Genomic DNA, 26,743 nt, shown 5'->3' with positions numbered 1-26,743 from the left:
ATTTTGAATGGGTTGCAATTTCAAAGCATGCCTCGATCTGAGATGTTGGTTCAATCTCCTGATCAACAATTATTAAAAAAACTTTGCATCCTTGGTATTATTGAGGCTGCGGAAGAGAAAATATTAACATCTCATATGAAAATAAATATAATAATTTCATTAAGTGTGCTGGCACATAAAACCTAAACTAAAACTGGATTCAACACTTTGACAGTGATGTCAGATTATTATCCAATCACCAATTTCATATAGGCTACTTAGCTATCCAATATATGGATAGCACTTGTAAATAACTGGACATGGAGGAAAGCCCCGGCGCCTGTCTGTAGAGATCAAACAAAGCTTTGGACGTCATTAATCACCTGGCTGACTATTAAAGTTTAATTATATTAGCTGTCTTTTAAGTGAACACAGCCAAAAGAGATGTCTCAATGAAAAGACGCAGACACTATTCTATAGTATGCGTTCGCTAACAACTTTGTCTTGATCTTGACATGTGAGAAATTAAAGACCAAAGAAACAGTTTTGAACATTTTTGATTGGTTATTGCATTGGTTCTCCCATTTTCTAATGCAATATTTAGATGCAATATTATTGTATGTGTGAGATGCTGCAGAATAATTTTATTTGGCTATATAGTTGCTAGATGCTTTGTACAGTGTTTGCAAAGTTTATATTACATTTTTAAGGCTGTGTGATTTTTGTAATTTTGTTTCTTTCAATACATTATATAGCTTACTCAACTTTCAATATTGTAAATGAATTACCTTGTTTTTGATACATTACAATCCTTGTGATTTTAAGGTTAATTATACTATTGCATGCAATTCCCACAATCTCCCCAATATTGCATGACGCGAGGCAAATGTTCTTTCTCCCTTTTCGGGAAGTGGGTTTGTTTGGTTCTTTTTACCTACAACGACCATTCTTGACGAAAAGGCTTGGAACGCCTTATATCCTACTAGTTGGAAAGCGCCTTGTTTTTCAAAACAACCAAGTTCCGAAATTCTGTGACGTCCGCAATCACATGGTATTTTGTTTTCTCCAAAGCAAGCCTCGACCCTTTAGCTTCGAACACACTGGGTTGAAATTTCGAAGCAAGCCTCAGAGCCTCGGCTTCATGTGTCCCATTTTGTTGCAAATAGTCAACTGGGTCGCAATAAACGTGAAAAAATATGCAAATTAACTGGCAAAGATTTGAGAAGAATCCAATGTGAAGCTACCAGGAACCCATTATCCTCCAGTGATAATATTCCAGAACTGCAACCTACCTGGAGTGGCCAGAAGTACAAGGTGTTCAGTGCTCAGAGACATGGCCAAGGTAAGGAAGGCTGAAACCCGACCACCACTGAACAAGACACATAGGTTGAAACGTCAAGACTGGGCCAAGACATATTTGAAGACATATTTTTATGGTTTTATGGACTGATGAGATGAGAGTGACTCTTGACAGTCCAGATGGATGGGCCCGTGGCTGGATCAGTAACGGGCACAGAGCTCCACTTCGACTCAGATGCCAGCAAGGTGGAGGTGGGGTACTGGTATGGGCTGGTATTATCAAAGATGAGGTAGTTTGACCTTTTCAGGTTGGAGATGGACTCCAACTCAACTCCCAAACCTACTGCCAGTTTTTAGAAGACACATTCTTCAAGCAGTGGTACAGTGATAAAGTCTGCATCTTTCAAGAAGACCAGGATTTTAATGCAAGACTATGCTCCATTGCATTGCATCTAAGTAATCCACTGCGTGGCTATCTAGTCAAGGCCTTAAAGATTCCTCACCTGACCTGAACTCTATTGAGAACTTGTGTGCCCTTCTTTTACGGTGAAGGAAAACAGTACACCTCTCTGAACAGTGTCTGGGAGGATGTGGTTGCTGCTGCACAAAAAGTTGATCGTAAACAGATCCAGAAACGGACAGACTCCATGAATAGAAGGCTTATGACTGTTATTGAAAAGAAGGGTGGTTATATTGGTCACTGATTTATTTTTATGTCACATATTTATTAGTACAATTTTTGTTGTTTGTTTATTATTCTCACTTAAACAGATGAAAATAAACAAGTGAAATGGGAAAGTTTTTAGTTGCACAATAATTCTATACAATAATAGTGCACACATAGGAATTCTTTTAAGAAAGCCAAAACCTCACTTTTACTTTCTTTGAAATTCAGGTTTGAGGTTTATTAACATTTTGGATTGACAGAGAGCACTGTAGTTGTTAAATACAACTTGCCAATAATTGTGCACACAGTATGTTATCCATCACATGCCATCAGGCATCTGTTTAGATTACCTGTGTTAATTCATGATAAAACATCTTTACTCATCCTGTCCACAAGGTTTTTTCCTGGTGGGTCCCTGCAACCAGTCCAAAATGTTGTTTTTAGCCCGGTGTAAATTAGTCAATTTTCAAAGTAATTACCTGTTATTTTTGAATGTCTGTGTGTCCCATAAAAAGAAATGTAGTTGAGTACAGCTTCATTTGATAATAGGACATGCATTCAATGAGGGTCTTTAGGGAGGGAAAACTGCCATATTAGTGCATTATGAGCTCCCAATAGAAAGTGGCAACTTATTTTTGCATGGCATGCTGGGTAGAACAATGTCACAGATGCCATTCAACCCCTGTGTTACTCAGGGGACCATCCCCTTAACAATAAGCTATATCCCATCTCTGTGTGATGTTTGCTTGAGAAATGAGTTGGGTGTATGAGTTCTCTATATGCAATACGAAATGCATTGCCTACAGCTCTAACTTCACCACAGTGGTGTTGAAGTCTAACACTTCCCCTAGTTGGTTTCTTGGAAAGGAGAATAAAACACCAGGAGTCAGGTCAATTACCGTACCGCATATTCCGTTTTATTACAAAAGCTTTTGGAGACAAGTGTCGCCGCACAATGTCTGAACATGAACTGTCATAACAGCATTACTTATACTTCAAACACACCTAAAAAGTGGGGGTGTTAAGGTAGCCAAGCAGTGTGCCATTGGTCCAATTCATGTTCTATACCTTATATGTGTACATGCAGCACAAGCGTCATATTTGGGCTTTATGTCTTCTGCTTGAAGTTCCTGAGTATGTGTGCGTTGTCAATCTGTGTCCTGTTCCCTGTGTGTCTGAGACACACAAGCTAAATCTACTTCCTCTTCCTAGCAACCGCCTAAATAAGATTTCCTGTTTTTCTACTTGCAACTTTCAGCAGACATCCAACAGTCTGCTTCAATGCTTACACAACAGTTTAACAGCTTATACATTCAATATATCCACAATTCCCCCTTTTGATCTCTCCCCAGAGAGATCACCCCTATTCGCCCAGCTCCAGTTCTCCCGGGTCGTGCTGTTCCAGTAGAGGCATCAGCACCCCTGGTGACGGTCCTGGAGCCTTCTCAATGGCTGTAGAGATCACTCTCATGGCAAGCCCTCTTATGCATGGGATACAACAACACCCACAAGTAACCATTATAGCACCAAATGTAGCAAGCGATAAAAGAACAGACATTATCAAACCTCTCCACTGGCCAAACATCGAGGTCATCCATTCCTCCAGCGGATTATCTACCCCAGAATGCTGTATCTAATCCCTTTGACATAGTCCAATTCAATGCCCCCAAATTTCCTCAAGCAGGTGTCCTCAGGTGGGGTCGCGAACCTCTTCGCCGGCGGAATGAAGACCCGATGCCAACCTGGGAAACCTGTAGTAACATACAACACACATCATTATTCCACCAATGTCCATGTACCACTTAATTCTATCATCATCTCCCCAGACCTTTCTCTGTAACCCTGTCATCTTGGTACGAGTGGTAGGAGCCACTCAGTGTCCTAAACCCTATTTTGTTACAGTATTCTTTCGGTTCCTTCCCCTAAAAGTCTATTCCCCTGGCGCCGTCCTTTGTCTCCTTCTCTTGCTCATAGTCCCGCAGTATCCTATGGTCCGCACCTGGCACCGGTCCAGCTGGTGCTGGTCCTCCTTCCGTCCACACTGGGGCGAGCTGCTCCTTCCCAGTTTGGATGAGGTCCGTCAGTGATCTCACTGGCATCCTGCGCTGGTGTACACTGGCTCCAATGGTACCACGTCTCTCCTTTGTCCCTCAGGCGGACCGCATGGCTCGTTCTCTCCACCACCTGATGAGGACCCGTCCACCTTGGCTCCGACCACTTTCTTCTGATGACCTTCAGCAGCACCCACTCTGCCTGGGGCAGGTTCTGGTCCAGCGGGTGCAGGTTCCTCCGTTCCCCGACTCTGTTGGTGAATTCTGAAACGAGAGCTCGCAATTCATCAAAATACACTATGTGATCTATGGGCCACTTTTCCCCTTCCGGGACCGCAGGCCCCACGGCTGGTCCTGGAAACTGTCTCCCCGTCAGCAGCTCGTATGGGGTGAACCCAGTGGTCTGATTTAACAAGCATCGAATCGTCATGAGTGCCAGTGGCAGTGCATCCACCCAGTTCAATTTGGTCTGTGCGCATATCTTAGCCAACTTGTTTTTTAAGTTTTCGTTCATCCTTTATAACTTTCCCTGGGACTGTGGGTGGTAAACAGTGCCAAAAGCATGTTTTAGGCCCAATAAGCTCTCTAACTTCTGTAAATCACTGTTCTTAACCCTTTGACGCGTACGATCACACCGGTGTGATCAGTCTAGAGTGGTCCCTGAAGCGTACGATCACACCGGTGTGATTAGAACGTATCGTTTAGAACGCATCATTAGAACGCCTAGGTACGAGTGACGTAACAATGGCTGGTCAGACCGCGCTGTTATTTACTCACATTTAGCTCAAACAGCGTTTATAACTTCATTTCCTGATTGTAATTGTTTCAAGACCACACTATGTTATTAACCAGGTAGCAAGCATAAAAAAGTGTTACTTACGTACCAACAGGTAGCCAACACTAGAAGTTAGATTTTCTACAATAAATATAATACGCAAAAAAACGAATTATATTAGCGACTACTATAGAGCATCTAACCATTTCCTGAAAGAGCTGACAACCTGTCAAAATCATTGTGTAAAAACTTTCAAGTTTCGTTACCTGTTGAGGGTGCTGCTATGCTTTTTATCAATCAAAGATAAAGAAAGGTGAGTTACTCTAAGACCTGATGGTCATTTACATTTGCCAGTCTTTCGGACAGATTTGCCATCCTGGGGAAACTATGATCTTCATTTTAGCTGCACTGCATTACAGGTCAAACTTTGTTAGCTAGCGGTTAGCTGACGTTTGCTAGCGGTTAGCTGACGTTTGCTAGCTAGCTACAGTTACACATAAACCAGCTCTTTGCAGCTCTTTGAATTTGAGTCAAAAAGAGAAGCTTGCAATGCAATGTATTTAGTGTTTCTTACCTGGCAAAGTGACTTCATGTCAACCGACTGAACGCCACTCAATGCATGTAGCTAACGTGGGGTTAATCCAGTCAGTTTGTTTTGGTAGGGTTCACGCACAATAGTTCAATTGGCAGATCTAGTAGCAAACCGATGGCACAAACTAAAACAGTAGCACTATTTTGTTGAGAAAAAAGCTCGTAATCTTCAAAAATCTACCTTTTCACTGATCGCATTTGTCCATTACTAAATGCAAGAATCGGAATCTATACTTTTTTGAGAGCTTCTGAATAATTACGTAAAACTATTTACATACCACCTATTGCCTGATAGATTGCGTATGTTTTATTGATACAACAAGTGAAGCGTTTCAGTATCTTTCTCGCCGCGATCTTTAGAAATAAGACAGCATTTTTAAGATTGGTTCATAATTATTCAATATACATTTTTAACAGTTACTACCTGTAGAAGTTTGTTAATATAATTTAAATAAAAAATTAGATGCATAACTAGTAAGCAGCGTGGTGTTTTTGGGAAGCTGCAGATTAAATGTTTTGTGACGTCACAATCAAATTCTGGAACTCTGAGTGAGTGCTGAACTCACGCGCAAAAAAACTCACTCTGGGGGGCCGTTAAGGCATATTTGAAACTCACGCGTGAAAAGGTTAAAGTGAGTCCCATTGTCTGACCTGATTTTCTCTGGGAAGCCGTGTCTGGGAATGTACTGCTTCACTAAACACTTGATCACTGTCTGACTGTCCTCCCTTCTTGCCGGCCAGGCTTCTGGCCACCCTGTGAACATGTCCACACACACTAACATGTAGCGGCACCCCCGTACTGTTTCCCCCATGTCCGTGTAGTCTATCACTATCTCTTGTCCAGGTCTCATCGTCATGGGGAACGCCCCCATCTCAGGTTTAATCGTTGGTTTTGGATTGTGGTGAGTGCAGATGGTGCATGTCATAGTGTAGTTGTGTACCATGTCTACCATAAACGGGTGGCACCAGTGCCACAAGTTTCTTAAAATTTGAGCTGGCCCTACATGGCCCAACCCGTGGGCTTCTGCAAATGTATCTCCTCGCATGGCTGGTGGAAGTATTACTCTACCGTCTGGCCCTCTCCAGAGCCCTCTCGTCTCTGTTGCTCCTCTCTGTCGCCAAATTGTTTTCTCTTGTGGGGATGCCCCCTTTTGATGTCTCACTAGCTCGTCTCTCTCAGGGCCTTCTCCCCACCCCACTTCCTCTTCTGCTCTTACCACCATCACTCGCGGAGTGTACCCTGCTGCCTGTTTTGCTGCTGTGTCTGCCGCTTGATTTCCCTGAGCTACTGCACTATTTGAGCTATCGTGTCCTTTGCATTTTATGATTGCTACCTTTTCGAGCAGGTCCAGGGCCTCGGCTAGTTCTCTCATCTCAGCCTCGTGTTTAATCGGTTTGTCCCCTGCTGTTCTAAACCCAGCTTTTAACCACTGTCCTAGCTCCAAGTGCGCTGTGCCTACCGCGTATGCCGAATCTGTGTAAATGTTTACTCTCTTCCCCTTGGCCTGCCTGAGTGCCTCTATCACTGCTCTCACTTCTGCTCTCTGAGCTGACTGCAGCCCCTGGAGCCTCTCTGCTTTCACTGTAACTAAACCCTCTGGTGTTAGTTTCACTACCGCAAAGGCCGCCCTCAGCCCATCTTGTTCGTGTCTGAAACAACACCCATCAGTGAAGAGGTCCTCTGCCCCTTGGAGGGGTTCTGGCTCCAGATGGGTTTGGGTCTTACTCTCCCTCACTACCTCTTGCACACACTCATGTGGTAGCCCCGTCCCCATCCGGTCTGCCATATTTATCCCCTTGTGTGTGAAAGTCAAATTTGGAGCCCTGATTGTTGCCTGAGGGAAGTCATAGTGAACATCTGTGAATTTTCATACGCCACTACACTGTGTGTTGTAAGTATCTGAAGTTGATGCCCCATCACTATGTGTGCACATTTTTGAATGAGTCTCGCTACTCCCGCTGCATGCTGTGTGCAGGTGGGGTGCCTTTTTTCGGTTTGGTCAAATCCTACGCTTATGTACATAAGGATGTTCCTATCTCCCCCTTTTTTCTGAAACAGGACCCCGTTCATGACTAGAAAAAAGGGTTTAGTGTAGTCGGGAATTGCCAAATCAGCTGCGGTGGCTAGTTGTTGTTTCAGCATAATGAAGGCCTGGTCGGCCGGGCAAGTCCAATCGAGTGTGGCTTTAAGTTTACGCATTCCCTGCCCTTTAACTAGCGCTTTAAGTGGCCCTGTGAGCCCTGAGTAGTTTGGGATGTAATTGCGGCTTTACCCCGTGAGCCCCAAGAATGATAGCATTTCCTGCACTGTAGTGGGTTTGGGATGGTGGAGAATGGTTGTGCGGTGTGCCGGTGAAAGCCCCGCTCCCTTCTGCGAGATTACTCTGCCCAGAAATTAGACCTGTGTTCTTACCAGCTGTAGCTTTTCTTTCGACACCTTGAACCCTTTCTCAGCCAGTCTGGTGAGGACCGTCATTGTAGCTTGAATGCAGGCGTCGGGGCCACCAGCAGCAGGTCGTCTACGTACTGGACCAAAGTTACCCCTGTCGGCAGGCAGCATCCCTGCAGCGCTTCTCTCAGTACCTGGTTGAATATACCAGGGGAAAGCGCGAACCCCTGTGGTAGTCTCGTGTATCATCATTGTCGACCCCTATGTGTGAAAGAAAATATGTCATGAAGTTCCTCTGCTAGTGGGAGACAGAAAAAAGCATTAGCCAGGTCAATGCAGGTGAACCATTTTTGATCCGGGGTCAAATTAGTGAGTGCTACATACGGGTTAGGTACCGGTATGGTGGGTGTGAGTAAAATGTCGTTAATGGCTCTGAGATCATGGGCCATACGGTATTTCCCTGTCCCTTTCTTTTCGACCGGGAGGATAGGCGTGTTCCACACGGAACCTGACTCCTCCAACACCCCTGTGGGCCACAAACCATTCAATGTCACATCCAACCCTTCCTCTGCCTCTGGTTTGTGTGGGTATTGGGGCAGGCATATGGGCTCTCCCGGGCTGATTTTAAAGGTGACTGGTGGGCAATCGGTGAGCCCCACGTCCGTGGGGCCCTTGGACCAAAATGAGTCCGGTAACTCATTATGTCTGGCCGTGGCTACAGGGTGATCCATCTTTTCCTTCACCGGCTGTACCAGGTACTGCCCTTTGCGTGTGGTTTCAGGTCCGCACACCGCCGGCGTCCCGTCTGGTAACGTGACAGTTAGTCCATCTGGAGAACATAAGATATTAGCCCCCAGTTTTATCAACAAGTCTCTCCCCATTAAGTTCACTGGTGTTTTTGCCGAACACCACATACGGATGGCTGAGGGCGTGTTTACCCAGTATCGTTTTAAGAGGAAATGTCACTGGCAAAGTCTGTCCCACCCCGTCAAACCCCACAACCTCCACAGTCTTGGAGGATAACAGTCCTGTGGCGGGAGAGGCGGTGAAGGTGGAAAAAGTGGCACCTGTGTCGACCAGAAAGGGGAAGTCCCTCCCGTCGACATTCAGGGACAGCATAGGGTCTGCCTTTCCCCCGCTGTCCCCTCCCCTCCCTGTAGACCGTCATGCCTGGTCCCACCCTCCCTCATAAGAGAGTGGGTATTGTCCAGGTGCACTAGGTGGTGGGACGGCGTGTGGGTTGGGAACTGGAGCTGCCCCTTGGTTTGGGTATCCTCTGCCCCTCCCAGTGTTCTGTGGGCACTTTTTGGACCAGTGGTTCGGGTCCCCACAAGGAAAACAGGCTCCGTATGGGATTTGGGCTCCTGGAGCCCCTCTGCCTCTACCCCGCCCCCTCCCCCTACCATAACCTCCCCTCGGAGTCCCTGGTCGATAGGGCGTGGTGAATGCCCCCCGGCCACGTGAGGTTGGGGTGCCCATGTGGGAACAGGGTATAAATCGGGTGTGTCAGGTTCCCCCGAGCCTAGGGCTACCATTTGTCTGTTTCTTTTTAAACTCGTTTGCCATTACCTTGGCCTCCCCCAGCTGTAAGCGCAGCAGTTTCTCTTTCTCTGTTTCCTCATCTTTAGCCCACTGTAAATGATGCACTACATGTCTTTCCCATACGTGTGATTCACTGCCCGGCAAGTCAGGATTTGCCATCATTGCCTCTTTTATTTTCTCTGGAAGTCCCTCTAAGACCGCCCTTCTAAACCACTCCTGCTGCAGACCCCCCTTCCCCGGGTGGTGCCCTGTGTGTTTGGCCCATCTGTCCTTACATGCTTCTAGATACTGTCTAGGGTTTTGCTCTTTTTCCCAAGGTAACTTGGGCATCGGGGCCCCAGCGGGCAAGGGAAATCATTCCCTCAGGGCCGTGGCTATGTGCCCTACCACGTGACTGAAAGGGGTGTCGTAAGGGTTCCGCCTCATTCATAGCCTGGGCGGACATGGCTCGGGCGGCTACTGCCCTCCAGTCCCCCAGTGCCAACATTTGACCAGCTGTGAGTTTATCAAATTGTGACAACCATAGTCCACCTCCCTCTCCCATCGGGGGTAATTTTTCTACCAGTGCCTGTACGTCTCCCAGCCCCAATGGTTTATATCGCGGTTCGCCGCCTCCCACTCTAAAGAGAGGCAGCTGAAACCCAGCACAACTAGCTTCCCCTGCTTGTGACCGCGTATACATTTAATTTTTAGTCTTTTGAGCCGATTCTATTGCGTCATGTTGTAGTTTTTGTTCTGGTGGGGGCGAATGCGGCAGAGGGTCTACATCTACGTCTCCCTTCCCCCAGTCTCTACTACTGTCTGATTCGGTGTCTTCGTCTGAGTCAGTCCATCTCCCTACTGCTTTCCCCGTGAGTATCACCTGTCCTCTATGTGAATTTCCCTTTTCCTGCTTATTTTTTTCTTTCTCACTGTGTCACTCCCATCAGACCCCGACCCAGTGTCCTCACCTAACCTGTACTTTGTATCATCACCGGGGGTTCCTCAAACTGTTGGTTGTTACAGAGAGTACAAAGGTTCAGCTGGATAAAAATGTCTGTAAATAATTAGACTTATCCAAAAAGCTCAGGTTGTATAAGATCACAACCGCCCAGTCCAACTGACACTGATTGTGTTGGAACTGGAACTAGTTTAATATAATTTGTTTCCAGGTTTTTTTTATGAGTTGCACAGGAAGTAGCAAATCAAGGTAGTCTTTGTTCATTAGTAGCTCACCTTGAGGAGATGTGAAAAGCTGCTTACAATCCTCTACCATCCTAAGTTTTAAAGCTCTTAAACGGCATCATCTGTGAGTAGTAACATTTATTACCATTGCATGAACATTTTTGTGCATGTAGTTTGTTAATTTGAATTATTTACAGTTATCTCAACCAAGTTAAAGATTGCTAGCAACTGCTAGATTTATCCTCATTTGTTAAAGTGAGTAATCAATTAGTGGGCTGCTAATATTTTGTAATTCAAAACATGTTACTGTTTTGGTACATAATACTTACCTGGTCATACTTACCTTTGATTTAGTAAATGTTTTTGTTACAGAATACTTACCTTGAGTCATACTTACCTCTGATTTAGTCAGTTGATTTATATTTTCATATCTGCAGTGCATTAAGCTTGTTTTGATTAAATGTATGCAATGTATATTTTGTATTGCAGTTTCACACTTGATTGATCTACATTAAATCTGCCAAAGACAACACCTGCCTGTTCCTTGGAGAAGTAGTTTAATTAAGAGTTTAGCTGACTGTATAGTTGAACACAGCCTCACTGTGAGTACGTTCAGCGAGGACAGAACACTGATGTTGGTCACTTGGTCTGAAATAAATACAAAGCGGGTTAAAAAGCGTATATTGGTAATTAAAGCTGATTAACAATAATGTCAAAAGTCTACTTACCAAGATTTGAAGGCCCAAAAATTTGTTCACCAAACATGACTGGGTTTAATTCCGCTCAACCTAAACCTTTAAACAGACAATATGAAAACATATAAAAGCACATGGATTGCTCCATCGTAAAATTGATCTACCCATTCTTAAAAAGTACAAATGTGTCGTTTGTTAGCATTCGTAATTGCAACACAATTCAAATCAATTACTTCAAATACAATAACTTGTACTTTTAACATAAACGGCATACCTGAGTATGCAGCTAATTTCTGTGGATGCCACAGGGTTTAATATTGTATTACGTCACAGTCAGGTCACCCCTCTTACAGTTTTTTTGGATTGCTTAAGCACGATTTTCAAAACAGGGCCCGTGTTTTCAAAACACTACACACAATAAGCACAACCACACACCCAATTAGCAAAACACTACAGATCCTTTGCATAATTAAACACTCTTGTAAAAACTATACACTTCTGTTTAAAAACCACACTTTGTTACCATTTGAAACACACGTTTCACATTACTATACTCTGTTTGCATGAGTTACACTCTGCTGTGATAAACCTAAAACACTTTTAGCACTTCCACTTCCCTATGATTAGAGTAGGCTACCATCAACAAAGTACAAATATAATGTAAATACACCAAACACTACACAAGACCAATGTTGCAGACTGAAGAAACTCATTCTTTTCTCAACACGCCCAAAATGTTGACATGGAGATTCATAATACTGTAACAAAATGTCACTTTACGTATTGTACTGTAAGTTTACTGTAAAAAAAAATAAAAAATATAGACATTGTCTCTTCGCCTAGCTGGATCTGGCCAGAGATCTTCATCAACATCGCAGGCAATGTTGTCATTAGCAAGACACCTTGGAAAGAAACGTCTTGAATGACGAATCCATCCTTGCATTGCTGCTACCTCCATCTGGTCACAGGCCTCCTCCATGGCTTGGATGAGGGGTCATATACCTTCGAAGATCATATACCTTCCACCGCCATGCCGAGAAAAACTATTCGATAGGGTTGAGGAATGGAGAGTATGGTGGAAGATATAGGACGGTGAAATGTGGATGTTGCTGAAACCAGTTCTGAACCAGAGCAGAACGGTGGAAAGACACATTGTCTCAGACAACAATGTATTGCATATGATCGATTTGATTTGCTGCTGTTATGTTGTGCATTTGGTCCAAGAATGTAAGTATGAGTGCTGTGTTGTAAGGGCCCATATTGGCATGGCGGTGGAGGACCCCATTCTGTGTAATGGCTGCACAGAGTGTTATATTACCCCCACGTTGCCCTGGGACATTGACTATTGCACTGTGGCCGATGATGTTTCTTCCCCTCCTTCGTGTGCTCGTCAGGTTGAACCCAGCCTCATCTACGTAAATTAATTCATGCTGGATCTCCTCTCCATACATTCGTAAAACTCTCTGAAGAACAGTGTCAGGCAAAATTGTGTAGTTCAGTGTAGATGTAGTATACATATTACAGTACACTGTTAAAAATGCTGTAGTTTTTACAGTAAAAATGTACAATAAACTACTGTATTTTTAAATTTACAGCATTACTTTATTTTGCCATGTGGGAGCATGCATAATTGCTGTGAATTTTAGAGGTCCAATAAGATACTGTCTTTTTTAAAAAGATCTACACTGATCTACACTGTTATTGCATGTTCCTATAACATCTGGAATCATGATTATGCAGTAACTAGCCTAATACTGGATACCATTTTAATAATTTTTTTAATATATTTTTTTAAGAAGAATAAAAAACAGTTGCAAAAGTTTTCGTCATCTTCAGTGGACATCTTGGGAGTTGGGACTTTCCATTGCTTGATTTTTATGTTTATTTATATTTGTATAAATTATAAAGGCAAACAACTTGATCCATATTCCATTCCAGTTGGTGGCGGTAATGCACCAGTAAGCTAGGTTGCCAACCGCCAATGAACACCAAAAATAAGAATTTGGGACTTTCGCGGTCTTTCCACAAGCTTGGGTCATCATCACCAGCACTCAATTTTCGTGCTCACCTCGTGCTCTACGGTTTCCGGAAGAGGATATCTAATAAGAGCGAGTCGAGGTGTGTTACATCTACAATATGGAATCCTTTTACATCCACGTTGCAAAATAGATAATCTAGGTTATTTGTCCAATTTTATGATAAATCGTCACAGATTAACGATTAATTTTCTTCATCATTAAAGTGTGGCCGGGCTGACATTTTACTATTTATTTTTTGATAACGGCTCGGTATAAAATTATTTTACATTGTTGTTTGGTAGTAGACATGTACGTTTTTAAAAGTTTTAAGCTTTTAACTTGATTGTGTAGGTTTTATGCAGTTAAATAGTGTTTCACTTGACTACCAAGCCATTAACGTTAACTAATGGCACGTTTTTGTTCGATTTAAGATGGTGTAACGTTAATTAAATATTTTTTGCTTATAACTGCTTGGTATGAAATTGATTTACATTGTTTTTGGTAGTAGATTTAAGCTTTTAAACTGTTTTAAGCTTTTAACTTGATTGTGTAGGTTTTAAAATTGTTTTATGCAGTAAAATAGTGTTTAACCTTGACTGCCAAGCCAACGTTAATAGCACGTTTTTGTTCAATTTAAGATGATGTAACGTTAATGAAGTTTTTTTGTCTTAGTTTTATGGTAATATTACTTGTAAGGGTGCTTAGTTTTCATATTTGTAATTTAGTTAAATAGAAAGTACATTGAAATTTTCAGTGCACATGCTTTTTTGCTGTGCATTTATTAGCTTGTGAAGATTTTTTTTTTAAGTTTAACATGTTTATCTGTCACTTTTGTAATAATGAGAGCAGTACAATCCTGAGTTTTGTGCAGCATGTGAAATTGCATAGAAATGTGCCTAAATCAGGTTTTAAATGTGCTGTACCTGATTGCCCACATATTTTCACCCAGTTTTCTTCATTGAAGTCCCACATATACAGAAATCACAGGGAACATCACCAGTCTGCTGCTAAAGAGCATCAGGCACAGATGTGTGATAATGATAAAACATTTAAATGCCATGTAGACTTTTGTGATGTTCAATGTGGGACCCTAACACAGCTTTTGTCTCATTTAAAGAGCCATATTCAGTCCGGGCTGGAGATCCGGTGCCCATTTGCTTGCAACGGGACATTTAAGGTGAGATCTACATTTGCATCACATGTATCACGGACACATAAAATGTCCTCTGTAAACCATCTGATAGAGCCTGCTATGACCATGGAAATCCCAGTTTCAGATGTCGTGTCTGAGAGCGAGAGATCAGAAGTTGCAGAGCAAAATTTGTCTGAAGTTGTGGATGAATCTCTTTTTTTAAGAAATGTAACCCTCTTCTATCTGAAACTGCAAGCTAAATTGCTATTGCCTGAGTCTACCATTCAAGGCATTGTTGAAGAATTTCAAAACATCCATGACATTGGGCAGTCATATTTTCTTAGCAAACTGAGAGAAAAGCTTTCTTTGCTTGAATTACCAGAGGAAAGGATTAATGATGTGATTGATGAGTTGTCTAGGGAGGATTTGCTGACAGCTTGTAATAGTGGAGTTCTAAGTACAGCACAGAGGAGAAGGACTACTTTCAAGCAAGATTTTCACTATGTTGAGCCAGTCCCTATTTTATTAGGAGTCAGTGAAAGAAATGGGAAAGAGTGCTTTGCTCAATATGTCCCAGTTAAACAGACCATCAGTGCATCCAATATGACCAATATGAACATATGCACTCACAAACAGCTGAAAATGATCTGTTTCAGGATGTAAAGGATGGTAAGAATTTTTCTGAAAATTCTTTCTTTCAAACTGATCCATCATCTCTGGGTTTGATCATTTACCAGGATTCGTTTGAAGTGGTAAATCCTTTAGGCTCAGCTAGAAAAAAACACATTACTGGCAATTTATCTTACCTTGTCTGATATTTTACCTAACAACAGGTCAAACATAGACCACATGCAACTTGTTCTTTTGTGTAATGAGCAAGATTTTAAGCACTTTGGACCAGCTCATGTTTTTAGATCACTAATTGAAGATCTCAAAGATCTTGAGGAGAATGGTGTTGTGGTGAATGATGGCAAAACTTTGAAAGCTTCTTTGTGTTCCATCGTAGGTGACAACCTGGGATCCCACATGATTGGTGGTTTTGTCGAGAATTTTAGCCGAAGCCTACATTTCTGCAGGTATTGCACCATTGAGAGAGACTCATTCCATGCCACACCTTTAGAACCTGCTATGAAGCAAAATGTGGAGTCTTACGAAAGAAACATTCAGAAACTTGCTACCTTAGGGGATAATGTAGTTGATGGAGTTAAATTTAACTCTCCTTTTAATCAGCAGAATTCCTTTCATGTTTGTCAGCCTGGCTTCCCACCCTGCCTTGGACATGACCATGTTGTGGCATCTGATCTTAAGTTGTACATTGATTACTTGGTAAATCAAGAGAAATTCTTTACTTTCACAGAGCTTAATTGCTATATTAAACAGTTTAAGTACACAGGAAATGATGCTGCCAATAAACCAGCTGAGGATAACTCGGGGAGTGAGAAGCTTTGTGGTCACGCTGTTCAGAACTGGTGTCTTCTTAGACTTTTACCAGTTATTGTTGGACACCGAATTAAGGATCCAGAATCAGAAGTGTGGCAGCTTGTTCTTCTACTGAGACAAATTGTAGATCTAATTTGTGCCCCAGCAATACTGGCAGATCAGGTTGCTTATCTGAAAGTGCTCATTGAGGAGTACATTCATTTTAGGTATGTGACTTTCCCTTCTAAGCCTCTCAAGCCTAAACATCACTACTTGTGCCATTACCCGGAGCTTATAAAACAATTTGGGCCACTCATTCGCTTATGGACTATGCGGTTTGAGAGCAAACATACCTATTTTAAACAATGTGGAAGAAAATTGCACAACTTCAAAAATGTATGTGCAACACTTGCAGAAAGGCACCAGCTTCTCCAAGCCTATTTAAGTGCTGGAAACCTCTTTCAGCTTTCTGTGCAAGTTGAAAAAGGTTCTGAATTTTATTCTTGTGATTTTAACGAAGCGATCAGGGAATCAGTTGATCATTTTGATTTTCAGCCAGGCAATACATTAGTACCTACTGAAATCACTTTGAAAGGAACAAAGTACAGGAAAGGCATGGTTGTTCTTTTGGCCAGTAATGATACGGGTTTGGAGGTTTCTTCTTCACCAGAATTAATTGGTTTACTTTGTATCTGAGAAACGGTGTGCTCTGCGGTTGGTGGATTTGGGTGTATACTGCATAACAGATGAGGACCCAAGACATGTCTGTGTACTTCAAGAGAAGCTATTAGATTATTACCCTCTCCAGGAGTATAACACATCTGGCTTGTCTGTGATTGTGTTACACCACTCTTTTCCATCTTTTTAAGGTATGTCCAACTTAGAGGAAATAAAACTTGCCTTCTCCTCTTCGTTACCTGGTCTCTCTGATGAAACGCTTAAAAAATTTATCCATGGACTTTCTGCTATTGGTGTTGAGACAAAAGATGACCTCCAGTATGTCAAAGAAGAAGACCTCATGGAGTTCCTCAGGCCTATACAATGTCGCAAACTACTGAATGAATGGAAAAATGAAGGTATGTTTTATTTGATTGATGTAAAATGTCTAATCTCCATTTGTCAAATATTGTAAAATGTTTCATTTTCAAATTTCTTTTTTTTTCTTTTTTTTATTTGTGTCAGAACAATCCAGCTGCACAACTCCCCAACGCTCATTGCGTCATGTTCTTTTGGATATATCAAGCCCAGGATCAGAGAGTTCAAGTTCTACAGCATCTAGTTCTACTGCTTGCTTTTCAGCATCTTGCGCCTGGGCTGAAATATTTAAGGTGCCTTGGGAAGTCATGTCTTCCGAAATTAAACTGGCCATTGCAAATAAAAAAAGACCATCACCAGCTGATCGAAGGAAGCTAGTAAGAATGTTAGTGGATAACATGCAAAAACATGAAGTAAACCCATCAAAGGCACAGTGTCAGATTGTAGTGCAGAATATTGTTAAGCAGTACCCGGACAGCTTTGCTGATGTTCTGTCTGATGGAACAAAAATAGGTAGTGGGTATGCCTCTTTGCTCTTGCAAGTTAAAACCTGTGTTGAACATGTAAACAGAAACAACACTTTAGCTCGTCGGAGAAAAGAACGATTACGATCATCGTGTAGAACCATAAGCCAGAGCTCAAGAAGGCTGGCTGATCAATATGGTTGTGTCAGTTGGCAGCCTGAGGAGTTTCCTGCGGGAGAAAATGATGACACTCTAGAAGAGAAGCACAAGCAAATGGTGCTGTTTCATTCTACTGAAGGAATGTCTGGAGCCAATAGAGGAGAACTTCACAAGTTGATGGAGGTCACATATTACAGTCAGCGCCGTGATAAAAATGCCACTCCACCACTGTCTGAACTAAAGAACTCATGGCCTTACCTGTTTTGTCTGAAGGGAATCTTTTTACATTTCCAATTGCTTACTGACATCTCACTGCTACAAAAAATCATGGAGAGCATTCAAGAGAAAGGAAAGAGGATTCTAAGATTTTTTCAAGAAAAGCCATCAAACAAAGAGGTGTGTGCTGTTCTGTCAAAGTATCAAGAGGGAAATTCTCTGGTCCTGTGCATCTTGAAACTCTTAATGGCCCATTTCAAAGAGAGGACAGAATCACTTCTAATTGAAGCTGATGTAAGTATAACATTTAGATTTTTAATGTCTTAAATATTTAATTGTAATGCAAAATTAATTTTAGTTTTTCTTAGGCAGCAGCAACCGCAGCCGACATGGAAAGAGAGGGATTACCGGATTCACCTGCACTGATCATCCAAGGTTTGTTGCTTTACTTTGTCTCCATCATATACACTATTATTTGCTTTCTAGCTCTTGTACCTCTTTGACCTGTACTGTTTTTTAATTCTCACTTTAATGGCCATTTAAAATACATTTTTGCCACCTCTGTTCATGTATTCTGTTTCGGAATTATATTCTCATTCCTATATTCAAAAAAAATGCATGATTAACTCACCCACAAGCCATCCCAGGTGTATATGACTTTTTTCTTTTAGACAAATACAATCAGTTGTTTTAAAGAATGTCCTGGCTCTTCCAAGCTTTAAAATGGCAGTGAATGGGTAAGATTTTAAAGCTCTAAAAAGTGTATCATCCATCATAAAAGTAATCCAGTAAAAAGTAATTCCAGTGGGTAAATAAATTTACAGCATATACATGTATATAAGGCAGTGTGCTGTGTAGTTAATGATTTACAGTAGTCTTGGACAGTTTACAGTATTACTGGCAACCAAAGTTGCCAGAAAGTTATTGTAAATTTTACAGTAATTTTTTTACAGTGTACAGTAAAATATTATGAGACAGTATGCAAGATCACAATGCTAAAGTGAATACATACCTCTGCATAATCATGTTGCAGTCATTTCAACCTTTCCGGAATTGCGCTCCCGATAAATTTGCTTCATTTGAATATGTTTTTTATTTAGGATGCGTGCCAGTGTTGATGTTGAGACCTGATGGATATCGTTGAAACTGGCGTGGTTATTGACAATGTTAGTTTGGAGCTGATTGAGTGTTATAGCATTGTTGGCCAAAACCATGTTTACTATCTCCCTCTCTTGCTGTTCTGTGAACATAGGAGGCCTTCCCCCTTGTCGTTCCTGACCTTCAATCCTATGTAGAAAAAAAAACAGTATACAATAGTACAGTAATTTCACAGGAAAATGTAACAGAAGTGCTGATAGTGCATAGAATACAGTACTGTAAGCAGTTACTGAAACCGTGCAGATGTTTTTGATATTATGATATTTTTACAATACCTATTTTCCAGTCAAAATGTTCTTATCACACTTGCCACTGTGTATGGGCTTGGATTTGTCTGTACTCGCAGTCCAGCCTCCCTCAGCGTCGGGCCGTGGTTGACAACGTGGTCAACCAGTGTTGCGCGGATCTCATTTGTCAGATTCGGTCCTCTTTGAGTACCTTCTTGTCTTCCTCTACCTCTACCTCCAGCATGGCCTCCATCTCTTCCTCTTCCTTTGTTGATTCCTCCTCTGTTGATTCCTCTTCCTCTCCTTCCTCCTCCTCGTTCTCGTTCTCCTCGTTCTCCTCCTCGTCTTACTCTTTCTCTGACTCTTTCCATTGTGCTTGAAGACCGATTAACTCACCTGCTGCTTTTTATAGTGCTTATACACCTGATTGGTGTGTCTTCAATTAAGCAAACAAGTGTTTGCACACCTGATGACTGTGTTGAACCAATTGGTTGGACGGTGCGGTCATTTGACAGTCAGTGCTTTGGTATTGCAAGGAAATGACTTCATGATAGATGTTTGTGTGTAATGTATGTTAAGTGTGTTTAGTGTTTTGCAAATCACTGTGTGTAGAGTTTTGCAACAAGTGTGAAGTTGACAATGTGCTTATAGTTGTGCAAATATGGGCTGATGTTTTGCTTCTTGAGTGTAAGGTTTTGCTAATAGTGTACTACTTTTAATTTTAGTGTGTAAGCAATCCAAAAAAACTGTAACTTTGCCATTGGTTACATGTCATCGTGCTTCAAGTTAGAACTATACCGGACACAATGATAAAGATTGTGTATAACGCTTAACTATCTCATTCAGATATTTGATGACGTTTGACAAGCAAATATATTGATACTTCCTGTCTGGTAGAAACACTGTTCTCGTTAGTTATCGCGGGTCAGCCGTGACATCACATCATATACACTCACCTAAAGGATAATTAGGAACACCTGTTCAATGTCTCATGAATGCAATTATCTAATCAACCAATCACATGGCAGTTGCTTCAATGCATTTAGGGGTGTGGTCCTGGTCAAGACAATCTCCTGCACTCCAAACTGAATGTCAGAATGGGAAAGAAAGGTGATTTAAGCAATTTTGAGCGTGGCATGGTTGTTGGTGCCAGACGGGCCGGTCTGAGTATTTCACAATCTGCTCAGTTACTGGGATTTTCACGCACAACCATTTCTAGGGTTTACAAAGAATGGTGTGAAAAGGGAAAAACATCCAGTATGCGGCAGTCCTGTGGGCGAAAATGCCTTGTTGATGCTAGAGGTCAGAGGAGAATGGGCCGACTGATTCAAGCTGATAGAAGAGCAACTTTGACTGAAATAACCACTCGTTACAACCGAGGTATGCAGCAAAGCATGTGTGAAGCCACAACACGCACAACCTTGAGGTGGGTGGGCTACAACAGCAGAAGCCCCCACCGGGTACCACTCATCTACACTACAAATAGGAAAAAGATGCTACAATTTGCTCGAGCTCACCAAAATTGGACAGTTGAAGACTGGAAGAATGTTGCCTGGTCTGATGAGTCTCGATTTCTGTTGGTTGGTAGATGGTAGAGTCAGAATTTGGCGTAAACAGAATGAGAACATGGATCCATCATGCCTTGTTACCACTGTGCAGGCTGGTGTTGGTGGTGTAATGGTGTGGGGGAGGTTTTCTTGGCACACTTTAGGCCCCTTAGTGCCAATTGGGCATCGTTTGAATGCCACGGCCTACTTCCAGCAGGATAATGCACCATGTCACAAAGCTTGAATCATTTCAAATTGGTTTCTTGAACATGACAATGAGTTCACAGTACTGAAATGGCCCCCACAGTCACCAGATCTCAACCCAATAAAGCATATTTGGGATGTGATGGAACGGGAGCTTTGTGCCCTGGATGTGCATCCCACAAATCTCCATCAACTGCAAGATGCTATCCTATCAATATGCGCCAACATTTCGAAAGAATGCTTTCAGCACCTTGTTGAATCAATGCCACGTAGAATTAAGGCAGTTCTGAGGCTTCACGAGGACATTCCGCTGCAAATAACAACGTCTCGTTTGTGTACTTTCGTTAACCACAAGCCCTGCAATCGTGATATCGATCACATAGTCCTTCAGGATTTCAGCAGCAGCCCTAACTAATTATACTTAAGTTTTTCTGTTGTATAAGTCTACAATACATACACTAATCCAATGCGAAGTCTATCCATGTCACCCCCCTCCCTAAAAGAGAAAGAGCGAACGAGCGCGCCAGGGGGAGAGGCCCATGTTGCACTTACCATGCTCCCAATAAATTCATTATGCACTTGGATTGCATTGAAGACGCATTCAGTTGCTATAAGCAATCGTTTTGAAAAACAATTAAATGGCCAAACGGATATTCACGGCGAAATAAGTGGAATAAATGATTATGGAGAGCGATGATAGTGAAAATGGGTCTGAACATTCACACCATGGAAAGCATCAGGATGGAATCAACCCATTTGTAAAATAGGGTAAGTGTAGCCTAAATGCATTTCTATGATAATGTTTATTATTACTTTCCATTGTTTTAGTGGAATCACAAGGCCTATATGATAACTTGATATAACGGTATGGTAGCCAGTGGTCAAATGTGCGCCTATGCTGTGTTGAGTGTCATTTGTGGATATAACTATCCAAATGAAGACTGGACACATTCCTGTTCTAATCTCCACCACTTCCAGATATGGCAAATGTAGGGAATTCCAAAGGAGACCTGCTATTCAGGACACACCAATAAAAGAAAATTTAAAAAAATCCTGAGTTAAAAAAAGAAGGGACTGCCATCTAGTGGTGGCTTTTGGAAGTACAATATGACAGAATAAGTTCAGTGACCCCTTATGGGCATTTACAATGATTTTCAGAATGTTTGAGAAAAAAATTGATGTGGATAAGACCATTCAACTTGTACTTATTCTGAACCCCTGGGGGTATCCAAATGTAATGTAAAAACCTATTACATCTTCTTCCGCTTCATCCGGGGCCAGGTCGCGGGGGCAGCAGTCTAAGCAGAGATGCCCAGACTTCCCTCTCCCCAGACACTTCCTCCAGCTCTTCTGGGGGGGGACCGAGGTGTTCCCAGGCCAGCCGGGAGACATAGTCCCTCCAGCGTGTCCTAGGTCGGGGTCTCCTCCCGGTGGGACGGGACCGGAACACCTTCCCAGGAAGGGGCTCCGAAGGCATCCAAAACAGATGCCCAAGCCACCTCAGCTGACCCCTCTCGATGTGGAGGAGGAACGGCTCTACTCTGAGCTACTCCCGGGTGACCGAGCTTCTCACCATATCTCTAAGGGATCGCCCAGCCACCCTGCGGAGAAAGCTCATTTCGACCGCCTGTATCCGGGATCTTGTCCTTTCGGTCATGACCCAAAGCTCATGACCATAGGTGAGAGAAGGAACGTAGATTGACCGGTCCCCGACCGCCACGCGATGTTGCACAGGTGTGTCAACCAAGACAGCCCCACAACATCCAGAGACTTGAGGTACTCAGGGCGGATCTCATCCACCCCCGGTGCCTTGCCACCGAGGAGTTTCTTGACCACCTCAGTGACTTCAGCCCGGGTGATGGACGAGTCCACCTCTGAGCCCTCATCCTCTGCTTCCTCAATGGAAGACGTGACGGCGGGATTGAGGAGATCCTCGAAGTACTCCTTCCACCGCCCGACGACATCCCCAGTTGAGGTCAACAGCTGCCCACCTCTACTGTAAACAGTGTTGGTAGGGCACTGTTTCCCTCTCCTGAGGCGCCGGACGGTTTGCCAGAATCTCTTCGAGGCCAGCCGATAGTCCTTCTCCATGGCCTCACCGAACTCCTCCCAGGCCCGAGTTTTTGCCTCCACAACCACCCGGGCTGCAGTCCGCTTGGCCTGTCGGTACCCGTCAGCTGCCTCAGGAGTCCCACAAGCCAACCAGGCCTGATAGGACTCCTTCTTCAGCTTGACGGCATCCCTTACTTCTGGTGTCCACCACCGGGTTCGGGGATTGCCGCCTCGACAGGCACCGGAGACCTTACGGCCACAGCTCTGAGCGGCCGCTTCGACAATGGCGGTGGAGAACATGGTTAAGGACGTGAGCTTATAACAGTTTCTGTTAAGGACCTGAGCTTATAACTTCCCACAGAGCTGTCAAACTCTCTTCTGCATCCACACGCTAGACATCCTTTCTTTATGGGGTCTTGAATAGGGGGTCTCCTTTGGAATTCCATACATTTGCCATATCTGGACAGATTCTGCATGGAATTTGTTGAGATGTTTCTAACATTTGGCGTAAAAATCCCTTATTCAGATTGGAAACATATGATTTTGGAATAAATATATTGTTCAAAAAGATCGTTGTCATAAAAATGATTGCGTTCTGGCTCAAATAGTAAGGATCAGGCAATTATGTAATTATTGTGACAGTCCTAATGCCACCCTTGAATTTCAACTTGCCACCCTTCTGCCACCCCATGTAAAATGTTCTAGAAACCCCACTGAGTATTAGTGTAGAGCCAGTGTTTGAATTCTTTCATATTTTCCATAAAGACAACAGTCACAGTGATTGTCATCCATGTTGTATAATCCTTTATTAAAGATGTTGATTTTAAATGTAACAGTGGTAATAGACACAGAAAACCACCAGAGGAATCCTATCAGCTTAAGTTTAGAGAAGTGTTAACTAAATAATATAAGGAACTTACAACACAAAGCATAACTGAACAGACAGCTAATTATATTTCATTATCAGAAAAAAATAAAATAGTGTGTCATAACTTGCTATATATTAGTGATATTAGTAATCCTCCTGTTGTAATAAATCTTCTGCAGTTTGAAATACATTATAATGATGGAGACCTACTGAGACTGAGAGATTTAAAACTCTAATGTTCATGATGCATCTGCTATGGTGTTTTTATAATGTTAAAGATAATCAAGTCATAGACCCCACGTGGTCATTCCTAGCAACATTAAACTGCAATGCATTTTGTATTGTGTGTAGTGTTTAAAGTATAACGTGTGACATATGGAGCCATGGGACAATACAGGGATGGAATGTGGCCAGCAGATAGAGACAAAGCACTGACCTTTTGAACACCTTTCTACCCACAACACACCTGGGTTTGATCAACCTCCTGGCACCTGCAGGTCGTTGTTTAATCTGCCAGGCTCCAGATAAGAATCCTGGGTCCTCCTTAAAGGAGGGAGATGGAAGGTGACCAGTTTGTTCAGACACTTTGCAAGGAAACTTTTGTCATTCTGTGAGGAACTGTTATGTTACTTACCTGCACCAATATTATCCCAAGAAGGGGCATTTTTGTTACTCCAAAGAAACTTCATTATGAGCATTGCTCCTGAATATTTGGCTTGTTGTTTTTATAAGCCTGCACCCAACAAACACCCACACACCATGGTGATTGGCTAAACATGATAAAGTAAATTGCTGGAGTGGGGGTTGGGAATTGTGTAGCATAATAATGTAGAAGATTAATGGATGATGACTGATGATGATGGAGAACGTGATCTATTAATTTTTTCTAATTTGCAGTAGGTCCCAGCTGTAACAGTTCAGTCACTGTGCAGTCTGACTGAGGGAGGTTTTTGTACGGCTCTGTATCACTGTGTGAACACTCAGACACTGTTTGGATAGTGTATACTCTGACAGTAGTAATCTCCTGCATCTTCAGTCTGGACTCCACTGATGGAGTCCAGAGTGAAGTCACTCCCAGATCCACTGCCACTGAATCTAGATGGAATCCCAGACTGAAGTGCGTTAGCCCAGTAAATTAGGAGTTTAGGAGCTCCTCCAGGTTTCTGTTGGTACCAGGCTATAGAATCATTGTTATACACATTACTGCTGACTTTACAGTTCATAGTAACTAAATATCCTGTTATAACAGATTGAGCTGCAGGTGACTGAGTCAGTATGTGCTGTCCTCTGGATTCTGTAAAATAAAATAAGGACACCCATATTAATGGAATAAAACACAGTAACACATAAATATACATAATAGCATTGCCATAAATTTTTCCTTTCTATAGATTACATAATTTCTCAACATTAGATTCAATAAATCTTACCTTCGAAAAAGAGGACAAGTGTCCAGATGAAGATGGTTATAAAGGTCATGGTTGTTGTGGGTTCAGTTGTCATGAAGGACAGCTATCAGTCATGTAGTGTTATACTCCCAGGGTTATAAACACTCCCAAATCACTGAATCATGTGCTGTCTATACAGAGCATCATCACTATGCAAATAAGATTCTGGTCTTCTCTCTATTCACCATTATTCAGTAAATATACACCAAGTAGATCCATCACATTAGTCTTACATGGAAATGATGTCATAGGACATGGATATCTTTAAAGTAATCTATTTTCAACATTTGATGATAAGATTAAACAAGGCAGAACTGTTCTGTGATAGAAATGTGAAATTGAGTAGCATTATATGTTGTTTTGATGTTATTATCATTTTATATTACATTGGCAGTTATGAGTTTATATTCATTTCTATGGTGGTTTCATTTAGTATGCTGTTACCTAGGTAAATAAGTAATTAACAGAACACACCATGGTGATTGGCTAAACATGATAAAATGGTACATTGCTGTAGTGGGGGTTGGTAATTGTGTAGCATAATAATGTATTTGATTAATGGATGATGACTGATGATGATGGAGAAAGCAATCTAGGAATGTTTTCTAACATTATTCAAAGTTGACCTCCACTGACCAGTGTTCCATGTCACTGTCTCTTCCCCCTCAACACCTGCAGTAGGTCCCAGCTGTAACAGTTCAGTCACTGTACAGTCTGACTGAGGGAGGTTTTTGTACGGCTCTGTATCACTGTGTGAACACACAGCTACTAGGGCAATGTTCACTCTGACAGTAGTAATCTCCTGCATCTTCAGTCTGGACTCCACTGATGGTCAGAGTGAAATCACTATAATCTCCACTGCCACTGAATCTAGATGGAATCCCAGACACACGTTTCTTAGCATCATAAATTAAGAGTTTAGGAGCTCCTCCAGGTTTCTGTTGGTACCAGGCCATACGAGGATAAGAGCCTCCTGCACCATACACATTACTGCTGGTTCTACATTTCAGAGAGACTGTCTGTCCTGGGAGAACAGCTTCAACTGCAGGAGTCTGAGTCACAGTGACCTGACCTCTGGATTCTGAAAAATAAAATAAATACACTTAAGGAAATAAAACAGTAACAAATTATCCTGAATATTTTTGTTTGTGTAGATTGAATAATTTTTTTGACAATATTAATTACTATTACAATTACTAATCTTACCCATGAAGCAGAAAGCAAGTGTCCAGATGAAGATGGCTAAAATAGTCATGGTTGTTGTGTGTTCAGTTGTAATGAAGGACAGATCTCAGTCATGAAGTGTTAAACTCACAGGGTTATAAACACTTCCAGATCACTGAATCATGTGCTGTCTATACAGAGCATCATCACTATGCAAATAAAATGCTGGTCTTCTTTCCATCAACCATTATTCAGTTTATGCAGATTATGAATACTGAGAGTCCATTACAAACTGGTGATTTTTCTCCCCAAATGTTCACCCAACAATCACCCACACAGGGGGACCTAGTGAATGACCTGCAGAGAGCTGGGACCAAAGTAACAAAGGCTACCATCAGTAACACACTCCGCCGCCAGGGACTCATATCCTGCAGTGCCAGACGTGTCCCCCTGCTTAAGCCAGTACATGTCCAGGCCCAT

The 26,743-nt window shown here is 42.3% G+C and overlaps 1 protein-coding gene and 2 long non-coding RNA genes across 4 annotated transcripts in view; 1 reads left to right on the top strand and 2 right to left on the bottom strand.

The window, feature by feature from the left end:
* Positions 1-26,655, bottom strand: part of LOC117593630 — a 54,147-nt gene extending 27,492 nt beyond the window's left edge. The window contains exons 1-2 of the long non-coding RNA XR_004575080.1: positions 26,306-26,655; positions 26,167-26,180 (exon numbers count right to left, since the gene is read on the bottom strand). This is a non-coding gene — a long non-coding RNA (uncharacterized LOC117593630). The remainder of the gene's footprint in view (positions 1-26,166; positions 26,181-26,305) is intronic.
* Positions 6,510-24,817, bottom strand: LOC117593632. Its single transcript, XR_004575083.1, has 4 exons — positions 24,286-24,817; positions 23,947-24,194; positions 10,851-10,854; positions 6,510-6,520 (listed from the first exon to the last, which is right to left on the bottom strand). It is a non-coding gene; the product is annotated as an uncharacterized LOC117593632 (long non-coding RNA).
* On the top strand, positions 14,303-18,112 carry LOC117593613. Of its 2 annotated transcripts, XM_034289335.1 has the most exons (5): positions 14,303-14,347; positions 15,309-15,378; positions 16,591-16,797; positions 16,904-17,889; positions 17,964-18,112. In XM_034289335.1, exons 3-5 carry the CDS (start codon positions 16,593-16,595, stop codon positions 18,096-18,098), a joined length of 1,326 nt encoding a protein of 441 aa, XP_034145226.1. In that variant the 5' UTR covers positions 14,303-14,347; positions 15,309-15,378; positions 16,591-16,592; the 3' UTR covers positions 18,099-18,112. The 2 variants fall into 2 exon arrangements, with proteins under 2 accessions (XP_034145226.1, XP_034145225.1); XM_034289334.1 differs by lacking the exon at positions 14,303-14,347 and having other exon boundaries at positions 15,183-15,378.
* Positions 26,656-26,743: the final 88 nt, after the last annotated feature.

Source organism: Esox lucius, chromosome 21 (genome assembly GCF_011004845.1).
Source record: "Esox lucius isolate fEsoLuc1 chromosome 21, fEsoLuc1.pri, whole genome shotgun sequence".
In the NCBI taxonomy this organism is placed as follows: domain Eukaryota; kingdom Metazoa; phylum Chordata; class Actinopteri; order Esociformes; family Esocidae; genus Esox; species Esox lucius.
This window is presented reverse-complemented; position numbering and strand designations above follow the sequence as displayed.